The sequence below is a fragment of the Anolis sagrei genome, chromosome 12 (genome assembly GCF_037176765.1).
Source record: "Anolis sagrei isolate rAnoSag1 chromosome 12, rAnoSag1.mat, whole genome shotgun sequence".
Lineage (NCBI taxonomy): Eukaryota > Metazoa > Chordata > Lepidosauria > Squamata > Dactyloidae > Anolis > Anolis sagrei.
The window spans coordinates 13,882,696-13,900,190 of record NC_090032.1 but is presented as its reverse complement, the minus strand read 5'-3'; the positions used below and the strand labels follow the sequence as shown (position 1 = coordinate 13,900,190).

The window sequence follows — 17,495 nt, the reverse complement described above, 5'->3', positions numbered from 1 at the left end:
CTCCAAAAATGCTGGAATGTAGAAGGTTAACAGGAATAGAAGTCGTAGCTCTATAGTGTTGGGCACCTAACTACAGAAGAGTCTCGCTTATCTGACATTTAGGATATATTGGGTTTTAGGTCACAATCACTACCACTCCAAAAATGCTGGAAAGTAGAGGGTTAGCAGGAACGGAAGTCGTAGCTCTATGGTGTTGGGCAGCTAACTACAGAAGAGTCGCGCTTATCCGACCTTTGCTTATCCAACATTTAGAAGATATTGGGTTTATAGGTCACAATCACTACGACTCCAAAAATGCTGAAATGTAGAAGGTTAGCAGGAACAGAAGTCGTAGCTCTATGGTGTTGGGCACCTAACTACAGAAGAGTCTCGCTTATCCGACCTTAGCTTATCCAACGTTAAGGATATATTGGGTTTTAGGTCACAATCACTACCACTCCAAAAATGCAGGAACATAAGTAGTAGCTCTATGGCGTTGGGCACCTAACTACAGAAGAATCTCGCTTATCCAACCTTCGCTTATCCAACGTTTAGGAGATAATGGGTTTATAGGTCACAATCACTACCACTCCAAAAATGCAGGAACATAAGTAGTAGCTCTATGGCGTTGGGCACCTAACTACAGAAGAGTCTCGCTTATCCAACCTTTGCTTATCCAACGTTTAGGAGATAATGGGTTTATAGGTCACAATCACTGCGACTCCAAAAATGCTGGAAAGTAAAGAGTTAGCAGGAACAAAAGTTGTAGCTCTATGGTGTTGGGCACCTAACTACAGAAGAGTCTCGCTTACCTGACCTTCGCTTATCCAACGTTTAGGAGATAATGGGTTTATAGGTCGCAATCACGACTACTCCAGAAATGCGTGAAAGTAGAGGGTTAGCAGGAACGGAAGTTGTAGCTCTATGGTGTTGGACACCATAAGTAGAGTCTCGCTTATCCGACAATCCGTCTTATCCGATGCCCCGTTTTCCTCCAGAATTTCCCATTCAATTAGGGGAGTGCTCCTCAACTCTCTCTCCATTCCCAATCAGTGAAAAAGGCAAGACGAGGAGGGAGGAAAGGGGCAAAAGAGGCAGGACCGGAAGTGGAAGTGTCTTCCCTCCGTGATTTCCACGCTCCTCTTCCACATCCAGGCACTTCCTGCTCAGCCCCTCTAGCCCCAAGGTGTTGCCTTGCCTAAACTCTTTGATTTCCTGTTGTTAGTATTCTAGGTGTCTAGTGCCACGTCGGACGGGTAACAGTAGGAGACTCTGTATTATCCGACATTTTTGTTTATCCGATGTTATGTTGGATAAGCGAGACTACTGTAGCTACTTTCCAGCACCTCTTCCCCCATATTTTTGCCTTGGGGCTGGCCCCAGCCTGCCCTTTCCCTCCCATCTGCGTCTCACAATCTAGTTCTCTGTCAGTGGTGTGTAGCTATTTATTCTATTTATGGAGTTCTCTCTTGGTGTAGCTGCTGCTGTTCCCCATCCTGTTTTTGATAATCGATTTTTACAAAAATAAAATAGTGTCCTACAAGTCATTTTTGGTCACTGCCTCGTTGCCTTTATGGGGACCGATCCACAAGTGTAACTCTTCTATCAGAGCAAGGGAATTTTTCCAAACTACAATTCCCATAGTGTTTCACAATTGCTAGGCTTCTAGACCAGTGTTTCTCAGCCTGGGGATCAGGACGCCTGGGTGGGTCACAAGGGGGATTTCAGAGGGGTCACCAAAGAACATAGTAGGCAATACTCCAGAGCACAGGAGAATTCAAAACGATCTTGACAGATTAGAGAGATGGGCCAAAACTAACAAAATGAAGTTCAACAGGCAAGATACTCCACTTAGGCAGAAAAAATGAGATGCAAAAATACAGGATAGGGGACGACTGGCTCAAGAGCAGTACGTGTGAAAAAGATCTTGGAGTTCTTGTGGACAGGAAGTTAAACAGGAGCCAAAAATGTTATGTGGTGGCAAAAAAAGCCAAAGGGATTTTGGCCTGCATCAATAGGAGTGTAGTGTCTAGATCCAGGGAAGTCATGCTCCCCATGCTCTATTCCGCCTTGGTTAGACCACACCTGGAATATTGTGTCTAATTCTGGGCACCACAATTCAAGAGAGATATTGACAAGCTGGAATGTGTCTGGAGGAGGGCGACTAAAATGATCAAGGGTCTGGAGAACAAGCCCTATGAGGAGCGGCTTAAGGAGCTGGGCATGTTTAGCCTGAAGAAGAGAAGGTTGAGAGGAGATATGATAGCCATGTATAAATATGTGAGAGGAAGCCACAGGGAGGAGGGAGCAAGCTTGTTTTCTGCTTCCCTGGAGACTAGGACGCGGAACAATGGCTTCAAACTACAAGAGAGGAGATTCCATCTGAACATGAGGAAGAACTTCCTGACTGTGAGAGCCGTTCAGCAGTGGAACTCTCTGCCCTGGAGTGTGGTGGAGGCTCCTTCTTTGGAAGCTTTTAAACAGAGGCTGGATGGCCATTTGTCAGGGGTGTTTTGAATGCTATATTCCTGCTTCTTGGCAGGGGGTTGGACTGGATGGCCCATGAGGTCTCTTCCAACTCTTTGATTCTATAAGAGAACATATTTCTGATGGTCTTAGGAATCCCTTTGGCAGAGAAGGCTGAAGATCTCTCCGCCTGTCCTCTTCCTTTTTGGAAACACAGCAAATGCTCCCAACAAAAGCCCTCCTCATGCTGTGAATGGCTGACCTCTGAGCCAAGGGGAAGGCTGTTTTTTAGACTCCAAACAGGGAAAGCAGGCATGCTCAGCCCATAGCAGTGTGATGCACATGTGCAGGTGAGGGAGAGCACGCGAGTCTGGAGGGAGGCTCGTTCCAGTGAGTCTCTCCAAGGCATGGGGGTTCTGTGTGAGAAGTTTGGCTCAATTCTATCATTTGTGAACTACAACTCCAACTCCCAAATGTCAAGGTCTATTTCCCCCAAACTCCACCAGTGTTCACATTTGGGCATATTGAGTATTTCTGCCAAGTTTGGTCCAGATGCATCATTGTTTGAGTCCACAGTGCTCTCTGGATGTAGGTGAACTACAACTCCCAAAGTCAATGCTTACCAAACCCTTCCAGTATTTTGCATTGGTCATGAAAGTTGGGTGTGCCAGGTTTGGTTCAGCTCCATCGTTGGTGGAGTTCAGATTGCTCTTTCAGTGTAGGTGAACTATAAATCCCAGCAACAACTCCCAAATGTCAAGGTCTATTTTCCCCAAACTCCACCAGTGTTCACATTTGGGCATATTGAGCATTTGTGGTAAGTTTCGTCCAGATGCATCATTGTTTGAGTCCACAGTGCTTCTCTGGATGTAGGTGAACTACAACTCCCAAACTCAAGGTCAATGCTTACCAAACCCTTCCAGTATTTTGCGTTGGTCATGAAAGTTGTGTGTGCCAAGTTTGGTTCAACTCCATCGTTGGTGGAGTTCAGATTGCTCTTTGAGTGTAGGTGAACTATAAATCCCAGCAACTACAACTCCCAAATGTCAAGGTTTATTTTCCCCAAACTCCACCAATGTTCACAATTGGGCATATTTATTTATTTGTGGAATAATGTCCAGGATCAGAGAAAAAACTCTTGGGTTGTAGGCTTTTTCGGGCTAAATGGCCATGTTCTAGAGGCATTCTCTCCTGACGTTTCGCCTGCATGTATGGCAAGCATCCCCATAGGTAGTGAGGTCTGTTGGAACTAGGAAAAGGGGTTTACATATCTTTGAAATGACCAGGGTGGGACAAAGAACTCTTGTCTGCTGGAGCTAGGTGTGAATGTTTCAACTGACCACCTTGATTAGCATTTGATGGCTTGGCAGTGTCTGGGGCAATCTTTTGTTGAGAGGTGATTAGATGTCCTTGTTTGTTTCCTCTCTGTTGTTTTGCTGTTGTAATCTTATCTGCTTGAGGCCAGTGTGAATGTTGCCAGCTTGATTAGCATTCATAGAATCCTAGAGTTGGAAGAGACCTCATGGGCCATCCAGTCCAACCCCCTGCCAAGAAGCAGGAATGTTGCATTCAAATCACCCCTGACAGATGGCCATCCAGCCTCTGATGTCATATCTGCTTCAATGCCTGGCTGCTTCCTGCCTGTGGGAATCCTTGGTTGGGAGGTGTTATGTAAACTCCACTTGCCTAGTTTCCATCAAACCACACATCCTCTGAGGATGCCTGCCATAGATGTGGGGAAAACATCAGGAGAGAATGCTTCTGGAACAGGGCCAGACAAACTTGCAGCAACCCAGTGATTCTGGCCATGAAAGTCTTCGACAACACACTGGTATCAGATATGGTTTTTAATGTATTGTTATTATACCTGACCGGGGTATAGGGTGGCAACCTGTGCTGGACGGGGTTACACTCCCCCTGAAGCCACAGGTCCGCAGTCTGGGAGTCCTCTTGGATTCATCGCTTACGCTTGAGGCTCAGGCATCGGCGGTGTCTGGGAGGGCTTTCGCACAATTGAGACTCGTGTGCCAACTGCGACCGTACCTCGCGAAGGCTGATCTGGCCGGTGTGGTCCATGCCTTGGTCACCTCCAGATTGGACTACTGCAATGTGCTCTACGTAGGGCTGCCCTTGAAAACGGCTTGGAAGTTCCAACTGGTCCAACGGGCAGCAGCCAGGATGTTAACTGGGGCTCCTTACAGAGAGAGGTCAACCCTCCTGTTCAAGGAGGTCCACTGGCTGCCGTTTATTTTCCGAGCCCAATTCAAGGTGCAGGTGCTTACCTACAAAGCCCTGAACGGTTTGGGACCCGCCTACCTGCGTGACCGCATCTCCATTACGCTCATCTGAAGAGGCCCTGCTCGTGGTCCCGCTTGCATCGCAAGCACGTTTGGTGGGGACACGGGACAGGGCCTTTTCCGTGGTGGCCCCCCGTCTCTGGAACACCCTCCCCAATGATCTTAGACAGGCCCCTACATTGGCAGTCTTCAGAAAGAACTTGAAGACGTGGCTGTTCCGATGTGCCTTCCCAGATTAGGAAATCTCCAATACCAAGTCCCATAAGCACTATACTAGAACTAAGATTGCTGCGCACCGCACACTGCATAGAATCATAGAATCAAAGAGTTGGAAGAGACCTCATGGGCCATCCAGTCCAACCCCATTCTGCCAAGAAGCAGGAATATTGCATTCAAATCACCCCTGACAAATGGCAATCCAGCCTCTGCTTAAAAGCTTCCAAAGAAGGAGCCTCCACCACACTCCGGGGCAGAGAGTTCCACTGCTGAACGGCTCTCACAGTCAGGAAGTTCTTCCTAATGTTCAGATGGAATCTCCTCTCTTGTAGTTTGAAGCCATTGTTCCGCGTCCTAGTCTCCAAGGAAGCAGAGAACAAGCTTGCTCCCTCCTCCCTGTGGCTTCCTCTCACATATTTATACATGGCTATCATATCTCCTCTCAGCCTTCTCTTCTTCAGGCTAAACATGCCCAGTTCCCTAAGCCGCTCCTCATAGGGCTTGTTCTCCAGACCCTTGATCATTTTAGTCGCCCTCCTCTGGACACATTCCAGCTTGTCAATATCTCTCTTGAATTGTGGTGCCCAGAATTGGACACAATATTCCAGATGTGGTCTAACCAAAGCAGAATAGAGGGGTAGCATTACTTCCTTAGATCTAGACACTATGCTCCTCTTGATGCAGGCCAAAATCCCATTGGCTTTTTTTGCCGCCACATCACATTGTAGGCTCATGTTTAACTTGTTGTCCACGAGGACTCCAAGATCTTTTTCACACGTACTGCTCTCGAGCCAGGCGTCACCCATTCTGTATCTTTGCATTTCGTTTTTTCTGCCAAAGTGGAGTATCTTGCATTTGTCACTGTTGAACTTCATTTTGTTAGTTTTGGCCCATCTCTCTAATCTGCACTTGCCCTATAATGCCTTATATACATCCTGTCACATCAGCACTTTTAATCCTGTACCCATTACTCTGGCCCGGCCCAGTTTTATTGTGTTTTAGTGTATTGTTTATTGCTTGTTGTTTATATTGCTTTAATTGTTTTTAATTTGCCTTACGTTTTGTATTGTTATATTGTGTGTTGAGGCCTTGGCCTTTGTAAGCCGCATCGAGTCCTTCGGGAGATGCTAGCGGGGTACAAATAAAGTTTAATAATAATAATAATAATAATAATAATAATTGTGGGGGTATCAGTTTTAAAAGTGGAGAATCATTGAATACACCCAAAATGGTCAGAAAATTAGAAAATTCAGTCCATGTAAAGGTTGTGAAGAAGAGGAAATTGGATTATTATCTGGTTGTATAGGAGCATCCGGTGGCACAATGGGTTAAACCTTTCTGCTGGCAGGACTGAAGACCAACAGGTCGCAGGTTCGAATCCAGGGAGAGCGTGGATGAGCTCCCTCTGGCAGCTCCAGCTCCCCGTGCGGGGACATGAGAGGACTATAAAATGTCCCCTTCCTCCTTTCAAACCTTTCTCACCTAATGAAAAGATGCAGCACATACTTTTGTTTACTTGTTGACCACAATACTTGGGAATTTTTCTTACAGCCAACATGGCTTACTTTTGCTCTCTGCATCGCATTTCTAAAATACCATCGCAATGGCGACAAGAGGAAAAAGGCACTCCTTCCTGGGCCCTTGCTTGCCATTCTTAGGAAGTCTCTTGCCCGCCAAGAACGTGCATTTCAGTTCCAAAAAGCGCCCACAAAAATACCACCTTCCACCTTTTAGAAGCGATAAGACATCCGAGGCCAATCTCCTGAAAGAGACCCTGAAGCATCCGAGAGGAGAATCCAAGCTGAAGGATGACCTCCCTCCTCAAGATTGGCCGAGAAGCTTGACCACCGCCGTCCGAGCACCGGAGATGCAGTCGTTCACGGAGACACCTTCATAGGAAGCCCCAATCAGGCTCAGAGGGAGCTTCTGCTGCACCAGGTAAGCGGCTGCATTCTCTACAGAGAAGGGGAGAGAGATCAGGAAATAATTTTCCATGTGAATATCCTGAGATTCCCATACTTAGGAATGCTGTTACCCTCATCCAATGACTAATCAGGACCAAACTTGGCACATAGACCTCTCATGACCCACTTTACGTCCTGGTGTGGTTTGGCCAGGGATGGACCATGGATTATGGGACTTGCAGTATGTTTGCTCAATTCTTGAGACCACTGCAACCCTCACCGATAAAGACCAAACTTGGCACACTGAGTCTCCATGACGCACTCTACATCCTGGTGCAGTTTGGAGGAGGATGCACCATGGAAGATGGGAGTCCCTTCCTAAGACCATTACAACTGATGGATCAGGACCACAATTCACACAGAGAGCCCGCATGACCCACTCTACATCCTGGTGCAGTTTGGAAGAATTTGGCAATGGATGATGGGACTTGCAGTCACTTCACTCACTTCCTGAGACCCTCGCCAATGACTGATCAAGACCAAACTTGGCACACTGAGTCTCCATGACGCACTCTACATCCCGGTGCAGTTTGGAGGAGGATGCACCATGGAAGATGGGAGTCCCTTCCTAAGACCATTACAACTGATGGATCAGGACGACAATTCACACAGAGAGCCCGCATGACCCACTCTACATCCTGGTGCGGTTTGGAAGAATTTGGCAATGGATGATGGGACTTGCAGTCACTTCACTCACTTCCTGAGACCCTCGCCAATGACTGATCAAGACCAAACTTGGCACATAGACCTCTCATGATCCACTTTACGTCCTGGTGTGGTTTGGTCAGGGATGGACCATGGATTATGGGACTTGCAGTACGTTTGCTCAATTCTTGAGACCACTGCAACCCTCACCGATAAAGACCAAACTTGGCACACTGAGTCTCCATGACGCACTCTACATCCTGGTGCGGTTTGGAGGAGGATGCACCATTGACGATGGGACTCCCTTCCTAAGACCATTACAACTGCCAACAATGATGGATCAGGACCACAATTCACACAGAGAGCCTGCATGACCCACTCTACATCCTGGTGCGGGTTGGAAGAATTTGGCAATGGATGATGGGACTTGCAGTCACTTCACTCACTTCCTGAGACCCTCGCCAATGACTGATCAAGACCAAACTTGGCACACTGTCTCCATGACGCACTCTACATCCTGGTGCAGGTTGGAGGAGGATGTACCATGGACGATGGGAGTCCCTTCCTAAGACCATTACAACTGCCAACAATGATGGATCAGGACCACAATTCACACAGAGAGCCCGCATGACCCACTCTACATCCTGGTGCGGTTTGGAAGAATTTGGAAATGGATGATGGGACTTGCAGTCACTTCACTCACTTCCTGAGACCCTCGCCAATGACTGATCAAGACCAAACTTGGCACACAGAGTCCCCATGACCCACTCTATCTACATCCTGGTGCAGTTTTGGAGGAGGGTTGACCATGGATGATGGGACTTGCAGTACCTTTACTCACTTACTGAAACCACTGCGACCCTGAACCAATGACTGATAAAGACCAAACTTGGCACACAGAGCCCCCATGACCCACTCTATAGCCTGCTGCTGTTTGGAGGAGGGTGGACCATGGATGATGGGACTTGCAGTATCTTTACTCATTTACTGAAACCACTGCGACCCTCATCCAATGACCAATCAAGACCAAATTGGCACACAGAGAGCCCCCATGACCCATTCTACATCCTGCTGCAGTTTGGAGGAGGGTTGATCATGGAAGATGGGACTTGCAGTACCTTTACTCACTTACTGAAACCATTGCGACCCTGAACCAATGACTGATAAAGACCAAACTTGGCACACAGAGCCCCCATGACCCACTCTGTAGCCTGCTACTGTTTGGAGGAGGGTGGACCATGGATGATGGGACTTCAAGTACCTTCACTCACTTCCTGAAAACAATGCAACCATCATCCAATGACCAATAATGACCAAACTTGGCATACAGAACCGCCATTACCCACTTTCTCTAATAACCCGGGCAGCGCCGGGTCCCCAAGCTAGTAATAATAATAAAGCTTTATTTATACCCCGCTCCATCTCCCCCAGGGGGACTCAGGGTGGCTTACATGAGGCCACGCCCATCAGTACAGTAATAATAATAATAATAATCATCATCATCATCATCATCATCATCTATATAAATAAAAATGTAATGTTCGTTTGTGGGATTAACAGAACTCAAAAACCACTGGAGGAATTGCCACCAAATTTGGACACAAGACACCTAACAACCCAATGTATGTCGTTCACTCAAAAATTTTGATTTTGTCATTTGGGAGTTGTAGTTGCTGGGATTTATAGTTCAGCTACAATCACAGAGCATTCTGAACTCCACCAATGATGGAGTTAATCCAAATGTGGCATGCAGAACTCCCAACAGAAAACACTAGAAGGGTTTGGAGGGCATTGACCTTGAGTTTGGGAGTTGTAGTTCATCTACATCCAGAGAGCACTGTGGACTCAAACAATGATGGATCTGGGCCAAACTTGGCAGAAATATTCCATTTGCCCAAATATGAACACAGATGGAGTTTGGGGGAAATAGACCTTGACATTTGGGAGTTATAGTTACTGGGATTTATAGTTCGCCTACAATCGAAGAGCATTCTGAACCCCACCAATGACAGAATTGGGCAAATTTCCCACACAGAACCCCTATGACCAACAGAAAATACTTAAGGCCAACTCTCTTCACTAGGGCAAGAAAAAGTAATCAAAGCCCTCCTGACAAAGAGCCATCCAGCTACAGATATAAATAGATAGATATGATTCACACACAGAGAGATAATATGCCTGGTCTTAGAGATAGAGTTGTAGTTGCTCTGTTTCTTAGCTCCAAGTCGTCTCCGACTTTCCAAACATTTTACTTTTGGGAAAGGAACTTGCAAAACATTTTACTAAACCTACCTATGTGCTTCCAGTGCCCGATTTCATACTGCGGGATGCAAGCCTGCAAAAAGAAATAATAATTAAAAATTTAAAAAGAAAGAAAAAGAAAGAAATAGATAAAGAATGGGCAACATCTCCAAAAATGAGATTACAGAGCAAGCAGCAAAGTCCAGAAAGCCCCCTTGGTGGTGCAGCAGGTTAAACCACTGAGCTGCTGAACTTGCTGACCAAAAGGTTGGCAGTTCAAATACAAAGAGCAAGGTGAGCTCCCGCTGTCATAGAATCAAAGAGTCCTCATGGGCCATCCAGTCCAACCCCATTCTGCCAAGAAGCAGGAATACTTCATTCAAAGCACCCCTGACAGATGGCCATCCAGCCTCTGTTTCAAAGCATCCAAAGAAGGAGCCTCCACCACACTCCGGGGCAGAGAGTTCCACTGCTGAACGGCTCTCACAGTCAGGAAGTTCTTCCTCATATTCAGATGGAATCTCCTCTCTTGTAGTTTGAAGCCATTGTTCCTTGTCCTAATCTCCAAGGAAGCAGAAAACAAGCTTGCTCCCTCCTCCCTGTGGCTTCCTCTCACATATTTATACCTGGCTATCATATCTCCTCTCAGCCTTCTCTTCTTCAGGCTAAACATTTATTATTATTTTATTTATTATTTATTTACAGCTTTTATATTCCGCCCTTCTCACCCCGCAGGGGACTCAGGGCGGATTACAGTGTACACATATATGGCAAACATTCAATGCCAATTTTTGACATACAAATATATACAGACATACACAGAGGCTATTTTTTAACTTTTTCTGGCCACCAGGGGAGCTGTCGCTTTCATTGTCCATCTGCGACGCTGATGAAGCACTTCCGCATTCCCCGCATGCTTCCCCGCTGGAATGCTCTGCTGGAGTCTTCTTTATGGCCTCATAAATCAGTTAATTTAGCCTCCCCACACTTTAAGGTGGTACCTAATTTTCCTACTTGACAGATGCAACTGTCTTTTGGGTTGCAAAGGTCGACAACAGGCTACACATAACTGGTTGGAAACCCACTCCAACCCAGGCTGGCTTCGAACTCATGACCTTTTGGTCAGAGTGATCTTAATGCAAAGCTGAAGTAGAGAAGACAATGATGCTGGGGAAAGTAGAAGGAAAAAGGAAGAGGGGCAGACCAAGGGCAAGATGGATGGATGGCATCCTTGAAGTGACTGGACTGACCTTGAAGGAGCTGGGGGTGGTGACGGCCGACAGGGAGCTCTGGCGAGGGCTTGTCCATGAGGTCACGAAGAGTCAGAGACGACGGAACGAATGAACAACAACGATCTTAATGCAGCTGATACTCAGCCAGCTGTGCCACAATCCCGGTGCCTAGCTCCTTAAGCCGCTCCTCATAGGGCTTGTTCTCCAGACCCTTGATCACTTTAGTCGCCCTCCTCTGGACACAGTCCAGCTTGTAAATATATCCCTTCCATTGTGGTACCCAGAATCGGACACAATTTTCCAGGTGTGGTCTAACCAAGGCAGAATAGAGCATGGGGAGCATGACTTCCCTAGATCTAGACACTCTGCTCCTCTTGATGCAGGCCAAAATCTCATTGGCTTTTTTTGCCACCACATCACATTGTTGGCTCATGTTTAACTTGTTGTCCCTGAGGACTCTAAGATCTTTTTCACACGTACTGCTCTCAAGCCAGGCGTCCCCCATTCTGGCTGACCAAAAAGTTGGCAGGTCAAATCCAGGGAGCGAGGTGAGCTCCTGCTGTTAGCCTCAGCTTCTGCCAACCTAGCAGTTCAAAAACATGCAAATGTGAGTAGATTAATAGGTTCCGCTTCTGTGGGAAGGCGACAGCACTCCATGCAGTCGTGACAGCCATATAACCTAGGAGGCGTCTATGGACAACGCTGGCTCTTCGGCTTAACAATGGAGATAAGCACCAACCCCCAGAGTCAGACACGACTAGACTTAATGTCAAGGGAAAACTTTTACCTTTACCTTATTGACTTGTTTTAATTTGTTGTTCATTCGTTCAGTCATCTCCGACTCTTCATGACCTCACGAACCAGCCCACGCCAGAGCTCCCTGTCGGCCGTCACCACCCCCAGCTCCTTCAAGGTCATGTTTTAATTTACTTCCTATATTTCTGCCCTGCCCTTGTCAACTTACATCAAAATATATCACCATGGTCAATCATGGTTCTGAACTTCCTCTCCTGGAATTAACACTCAGACCACCAGTTGGCTCTCAGTTAACCCATTTCTTCTTAACTTGATAAGCATTGCGTATCTGGACAGGGAATTGGGCGAAAAAAGCTTGCAAAAATAAATAATAAATAATATATAATAAACGTACCTTCTGCACCTTGACAATGGCCCGAGAGGGCTCCGAGGATATCCCAAGATGTTTCTTGACTGCTGCTTTGGCACACCTCAGTAACACAGTATGGGAAACTGTGTCAGGGTCACCAAGACCCGGCTTGAACCATGCGCCACCCAGCATCACCTGAAAAGCAGAAGAACCCATACATTAGAACTGGGGTGTCAAATTCATTTTCATTGAAAGCCACACCTGTCTTATGGTAGTCTTCAAAGGGCCGTTGAATACATGGATGAAGAATCCATAGATACAGAGAGCCAACTACATATTTATATATGTATATGTATATATATAGAGAGAGAGAGAGAGAGAAAGAGAGAGAGAGATGGATAGATAGATAGATAGATATAGATATATACACACATATAGATAGATATATACACACATATAGATAGATAGATAGATAGATAGATAGATAGATAGATAGAGATATATACACACATACCTACACATCTACACATTAGTCTGTGAGAAGGCCTCACAGAGGTATGCCCTAGTCTGTGAAAGAAGACTTCACAGTAGGCCTTAGTCTGTAAGAAGACCTCATAGTGTGAGGCAGGCCTTTGTCTGTGAGAAGGCCTCACAGTATGAGGTAGATCTTTGTGAGAGAAGATCTCACAGCGTGAGGTAGGCCTTCGTCTGTAAGAAGACCTCATAGTGTGAGGTAGGCCTTCGTCTGTAAGAAGACCTCATAGTGTGAGGTAGGCCTTCGTCTGTAAGAAGACCTCATAGTGTGAGGCAGGCCTTAGTCTGTGAGAAGGTCTCACAGTGTGAGGTAGATCTTTGTGAGAGAAGGCCTCACAGTGTGAGTTAGGCCTTAGTCTGTGAGAAGGCCTCACAATGTGAGGGAGGCCTTGGTCTGTGAGAGAAGGCTTCACAGTATGAGGAAGTTCTTAGTCTGTAAGAGAAGCCTCTGTGTGAGGTAAGCCTTGCTATGAGAAGGCCTTGTGTATGAAGCTCCAGTGTGAAGGCTGAATTTTATTTGTCTCTAAGGAATCAGAAAACAAATTTGGCCCCTCCACCATATGACATCCTCCACCATATATACACTCATACACACACACACACACACCTACACATTAGTCTGTGAGAAGGCCTCACAGTGTGAGGTTGATCTTTGTGAGAGAAAACCTCACAGTGTGAGGTAGGCCTTAGTCTGTGAGAGAAGACTCTGTGTGAGGTAAGCCTTGGTATGAGAAGGCCTTGTGTGTGAAGCTCCAGTGCGAAGGCTGAATTTTATTTGTCTCTAAGGAATCAGAAAACAAACTTGGCCCCTCCACCACATGACATCCTCCACCATATATATATACACTCATACACACACACACATATACTAGCTTGGATACCTGGCACTGCCCAGGTCATTCGAAAAAACCAATTTTTAATTGTACAAAATGCATAAAGTTGTGGGTGAACTACAACTCCCACCATGCCCTAAAAATGCCATCAGTACTTAAAGTTTGTTATATTGGGCAAGTTTGCTCTAGAAGCATCATCGGTGGGGTTTAGTGTGCTCTCTGGCTGTAGGGTAAACTACAACTCCCACTCTGGGGAGTCAGTCCCCTTAAATTCCTCCAATGGGTTCAGGTAGTCATGGGGGTTCTGTGTGCCAAGTTTGGTCCAGGTCCATCATCGGTAGAGGTCACAAATTGGTTGTGGATGAACTACAACTCCCAGAAAGGAAGGTGAGCCCCCCCCCCCCCACCAAAAAAAACTCTCCAGTAATCAAATTTTGGCATATCAGGTCTGTGTGCCACGTTTGGTCTAGATCCATTGGTGTTTGGGTTCACAACGCGTTCTGGATGTAGGTGAACTACAACTTCCCCAAATCAAGGTGAATCATTCCCAAAAACTTCCAGTAATTTTTGCTGCTCGGGGGCGGGGGGGGGGGGGGGGGGGGCTGTGTGTCAAGTTTGGTTCATTGAATTGACTGCAGGTGAACTATACATCCCAGTATCTACAACTTCAAAACATCCAGGTCAATTCCCCTCAAAACCTATCAATATTCAAATTTGAGCATATTGGGTATGAATGCCAAGTTGGGTCCAGATCCATCATTGTTTGGGTTTTTTATGCACTCTGGATGTAGGTGAACTACAACTCCTCTAAATCTCTCCAAAGACCTCCAGTATTTTGTGTTGGTCATGGAGATTCTGCGTCCAAGTTGGTTCCAGGCCTATCATTGGTGGAGTTCAGTGTGCTCTGGAGCTCTTCCCCTTCTCGAAATCAGTTCTTACCGTGAGGCGAAGGGCAGGCCCACTGGATCCATCCTGCTCAGGAAATGCCACCGAGTCATAAACGATGCCGAGTAAGGAGCTGTCCTCAAAAGATGGCACCAGGTGCCCAAAACCCTAGAGCAAAAGATGGTCAGAAAAGTACACAACAGGTTCGTTTGGGCGGTAATAATTTCTGCTTCACTGTAAGAACTCTGGAAAGGAGAGCCAGGTCTTGGAAAAAATAACATCGTAAGAAATAATTTGCTAATGGTAGTTTGAGGGAGCCAGCACAGAATCATCAAATCCTAGAGTTGGAAGAGACCTCAAGGGCCATCCAGTCCAACCCCATTCGGCCATGTAGGAAGACACCATCAAAGCACTCTCAAAGGATGGCCATTTGCACAAACAAACCTCAAGTAAAGGAGTCTCTGCCAGAAATATTGAAAATTAACTAGGTATTTTTAATTACTGAAGGGGTTAAATCGATGCAATGACACAGCAAAACCTGCAGTTCTATATAAGCAAGTGTGCCTGTAGCTCAGTAGCCCTCAGTCTGAGGTAAACCTCAGTGGGAGAAAGGTCTCAGTCTGGAAGGCCTCACAGTGTGAGGTAGGCCTTAGTCTGTGAAAGAAGACTTCACAGTGTGAGGTAGGCCTTAGTCTGTAAGAAGACCTCATAGTGTGAGGCAGGCCTTAGTCTGTGAGAAAGGCTCACAGTGTGAGGTAGACCTTTGTGAGAGAAGGCCTCACAGTGTGAGGTAGGCCTTAATCTGTGAAAGAGGACTTCACAGTGAGGTAGGCCTTCGTCTGTAACAAGACATCATAGTGTGAGGCAGGCCTTAGTCTGTGAGAAAGCCTCACAGTGTGAGATAGATCTTTGTGAGAGAAGGCCTCACAGTGTGAGGTAGGCCTTAATCTGTGAAAGAGGACTTCACAGTGAGGTAGGCCTTCGTCTGTAACAAGACCTCATAGTGTGAGGCAGGCCTTAGTCTGTGAGAAAGCCTCACAGTGTGAGATAGATCTTTGTGACAGAAGGCCTCACAGTGTGAGGTAGGCCTTAGTCTGTGAAAGAAGACTTCACATTGTGAGGTAGGCCTTAGTCTGTAAGAAGGCCTCATAGTGTGAGGTAGGCCTTAGTCTGTGAGAAGGCCTCACAGTGTGAGGTAGATCTTTGTGAGAGAAGGCCTCACAGTGTGAGGTAGGCCTTGGTCTATGAAAGAAGACTTCACAGTGTGAGGCAGGCCTTAGTCTGTAAGAAGACCTCATAGTGTGAGGCAGGCCTTAGTCTGTGAGAAGGCCTCACAGTGTGAGGTAGATCTTTGTGAGAGAAGGCCCCACAGTGTGAGGTAGAGCTTTGTGAAAGAAAGCTTCACAGTGTGAGGCAGGCCTTAGTCTGTGAGAAGGCCTCACAGTGTGAGGTAGATCTTTGCGAGAGAAGGCTTCACAGTGTGAGGAAGTCCTTAATCGAGAGAAGCCTCTGTGAGAGGTAAGCCTGGGTATGTGAAGGCCTTGTGTGTGAAGCTCTAGTGTGAAGGTTGAATTGTATTTGTCTTTAAGGAATCAAAAAACAAACTTGGCCCCTCCACCATATGACATCCTTCACCATCCCACAGTTGGCCATCTTGTGTACTACAACACCCAGAATCCCCTCTGCTGGAGAAAGAAGCCTTGGGAGAGTTCCTTACCATAACCGGGAGCCCCACGTTTTCATACTTGAGGTTGACCACAGCTACAGACACAGCTTGGATGTTTAGCAACTCGTGAGAAAGTGGTTCAGCCCAGCTGGGGAGAGATGCTGCAAGCGCTGAAAGCAAAAAAGGGAAACATATGACGGTAAGAGCCATTTGGCAGTGGAACATCCTGCCTGGAAGTGCAGTGGAGTCTCCTTCTCTGGAGGTTTTGAAGCAGAGACTGGATGGCCATCTGTCAGAAGGGCATGGATTGTGTCTTCTTGCATGGCAGAATGGGGTTGGACTGGATGGTCCTTGAGAGATCCAACTCTACGATATTTTAGGACTCATATAATTATTTTCCACACTTACAATATCTATTTCCTCAAGCTTAAACGTCTGATCTCTCTTACCTTTGGCTGGCAAAGCACTGATGACATGATCTGCCTCTATACTGCCATCTTCCAGCATTATCTAAATGAGGAAAGCACAAATGGTGTCAGTCTTGTTCCTCATTAACTACACTAATGAGGAACAAGAAAGTCGCAGAGGTATCTTCACCTTCGTCTTGGACATGTATGACATGTATGCTTTTTCATCACAGTGAAAGGCCACTGAGCCCAATGATGGTTTTGATGGAAGGAAGGACAACCCATGTAGCATTCAGACATGTATGCTTTTCATCTTAAGAACAGACAAGCATCTCAAGCTCTGAGGATGACCACCTCACCTGCTTCAGAGGAAATCTGCTGCAAAACAGGAGCTTTTTTGTTGAGTTCCAGAGTCAGAGAAGCAGAAGACAGAAGAACGTCCAGCCTCAGGGAAGCATGCTTGCTCCATTCATGTTTAACATTTACACACATGCCCAGGCACTGGTAGAATGGACATTTCATCCATGCTGATGATTGTGCCATCACTGCCCAAGCAGGGATCATTGAAATGGTTGAAGCTTTAAGTGCTCTTACTACCTATTCCAGGAAAAACCATCTGATTCCGAATCCATCTAAAATGTAGACGTGTACTTTTCGTCTTACGAACAGACAAGCATCTCAAGCTCTGAGGATTACCTGGGAAGGAATTCCACTGGAGCATTGCAGCACAACAAAATACCCAGGAGTTACTCTGGAGTCTGGACTGTACTCTGACCTACAAGAAGCACTGCTTGAATTTCAAGCAAAAAGTGGGCACTAGAAATAATATCGTATGAAAGCTGACCGGTACAACCTGGGGATCACAACCAGACACAGTGAAGACATCTGCCCTTGCGCTTTGCTACTCTGCAGCTGAATACGCATGCCCAGTGTGGAACACATCTCACCATGATAAAACAATATCTTACGAAACGATATCATACGAAAGCTGACCGGCACAACCTGAGGATCACACAGTGAAGACA

At 46.4% G+C, this 17,495-nt stretch overlaps 1 protein-coding gene across 2 annotated transcripts in view; it reads right to left on the bottom strand.

Moving 5' to 3' along the window:
• Positions 1-6,137: 6,137 nt before the first annotated feature.
• The window catches only part of PPOX (protoporphyrinogen oxidase), a 33,059-nt gene continuing 21,701 nt past the window's right edge, over positions 6,138-17,495 (bottom strand). For both annotated transcript variants that reach the window (XM_067472450.1, XM_067472449.1), the window contains exons 8-13: positions 16,513-16,573; positions 16,115-16,233; positions 14,452-14,565; positions 12,191-12,340; positions 9,860-9,902; positions 6,138-6,913 (exon numbers count right to left, since the gene is read on the bottom strand). In XM_067472450.1, the coding sequence (XP_067328551.1) occupies positions 6,780-6,913; positions 9,860-9,902; positions 12,191-12,340; positions 14,452-14,565; positions 16,115-16,233; positions 16,513-16,573 (621 nt within the window). In that variant the 3' untranslated portion in view covers positions 6,138-6,779. The remainder of the gene's footprint in view (positions 6,914-9,859; positions 9,903-12,190; positions 12,341-14,451; positions 14,566-16,114; positions 16,234-16,512; positions 16,574-17,495) is intronic.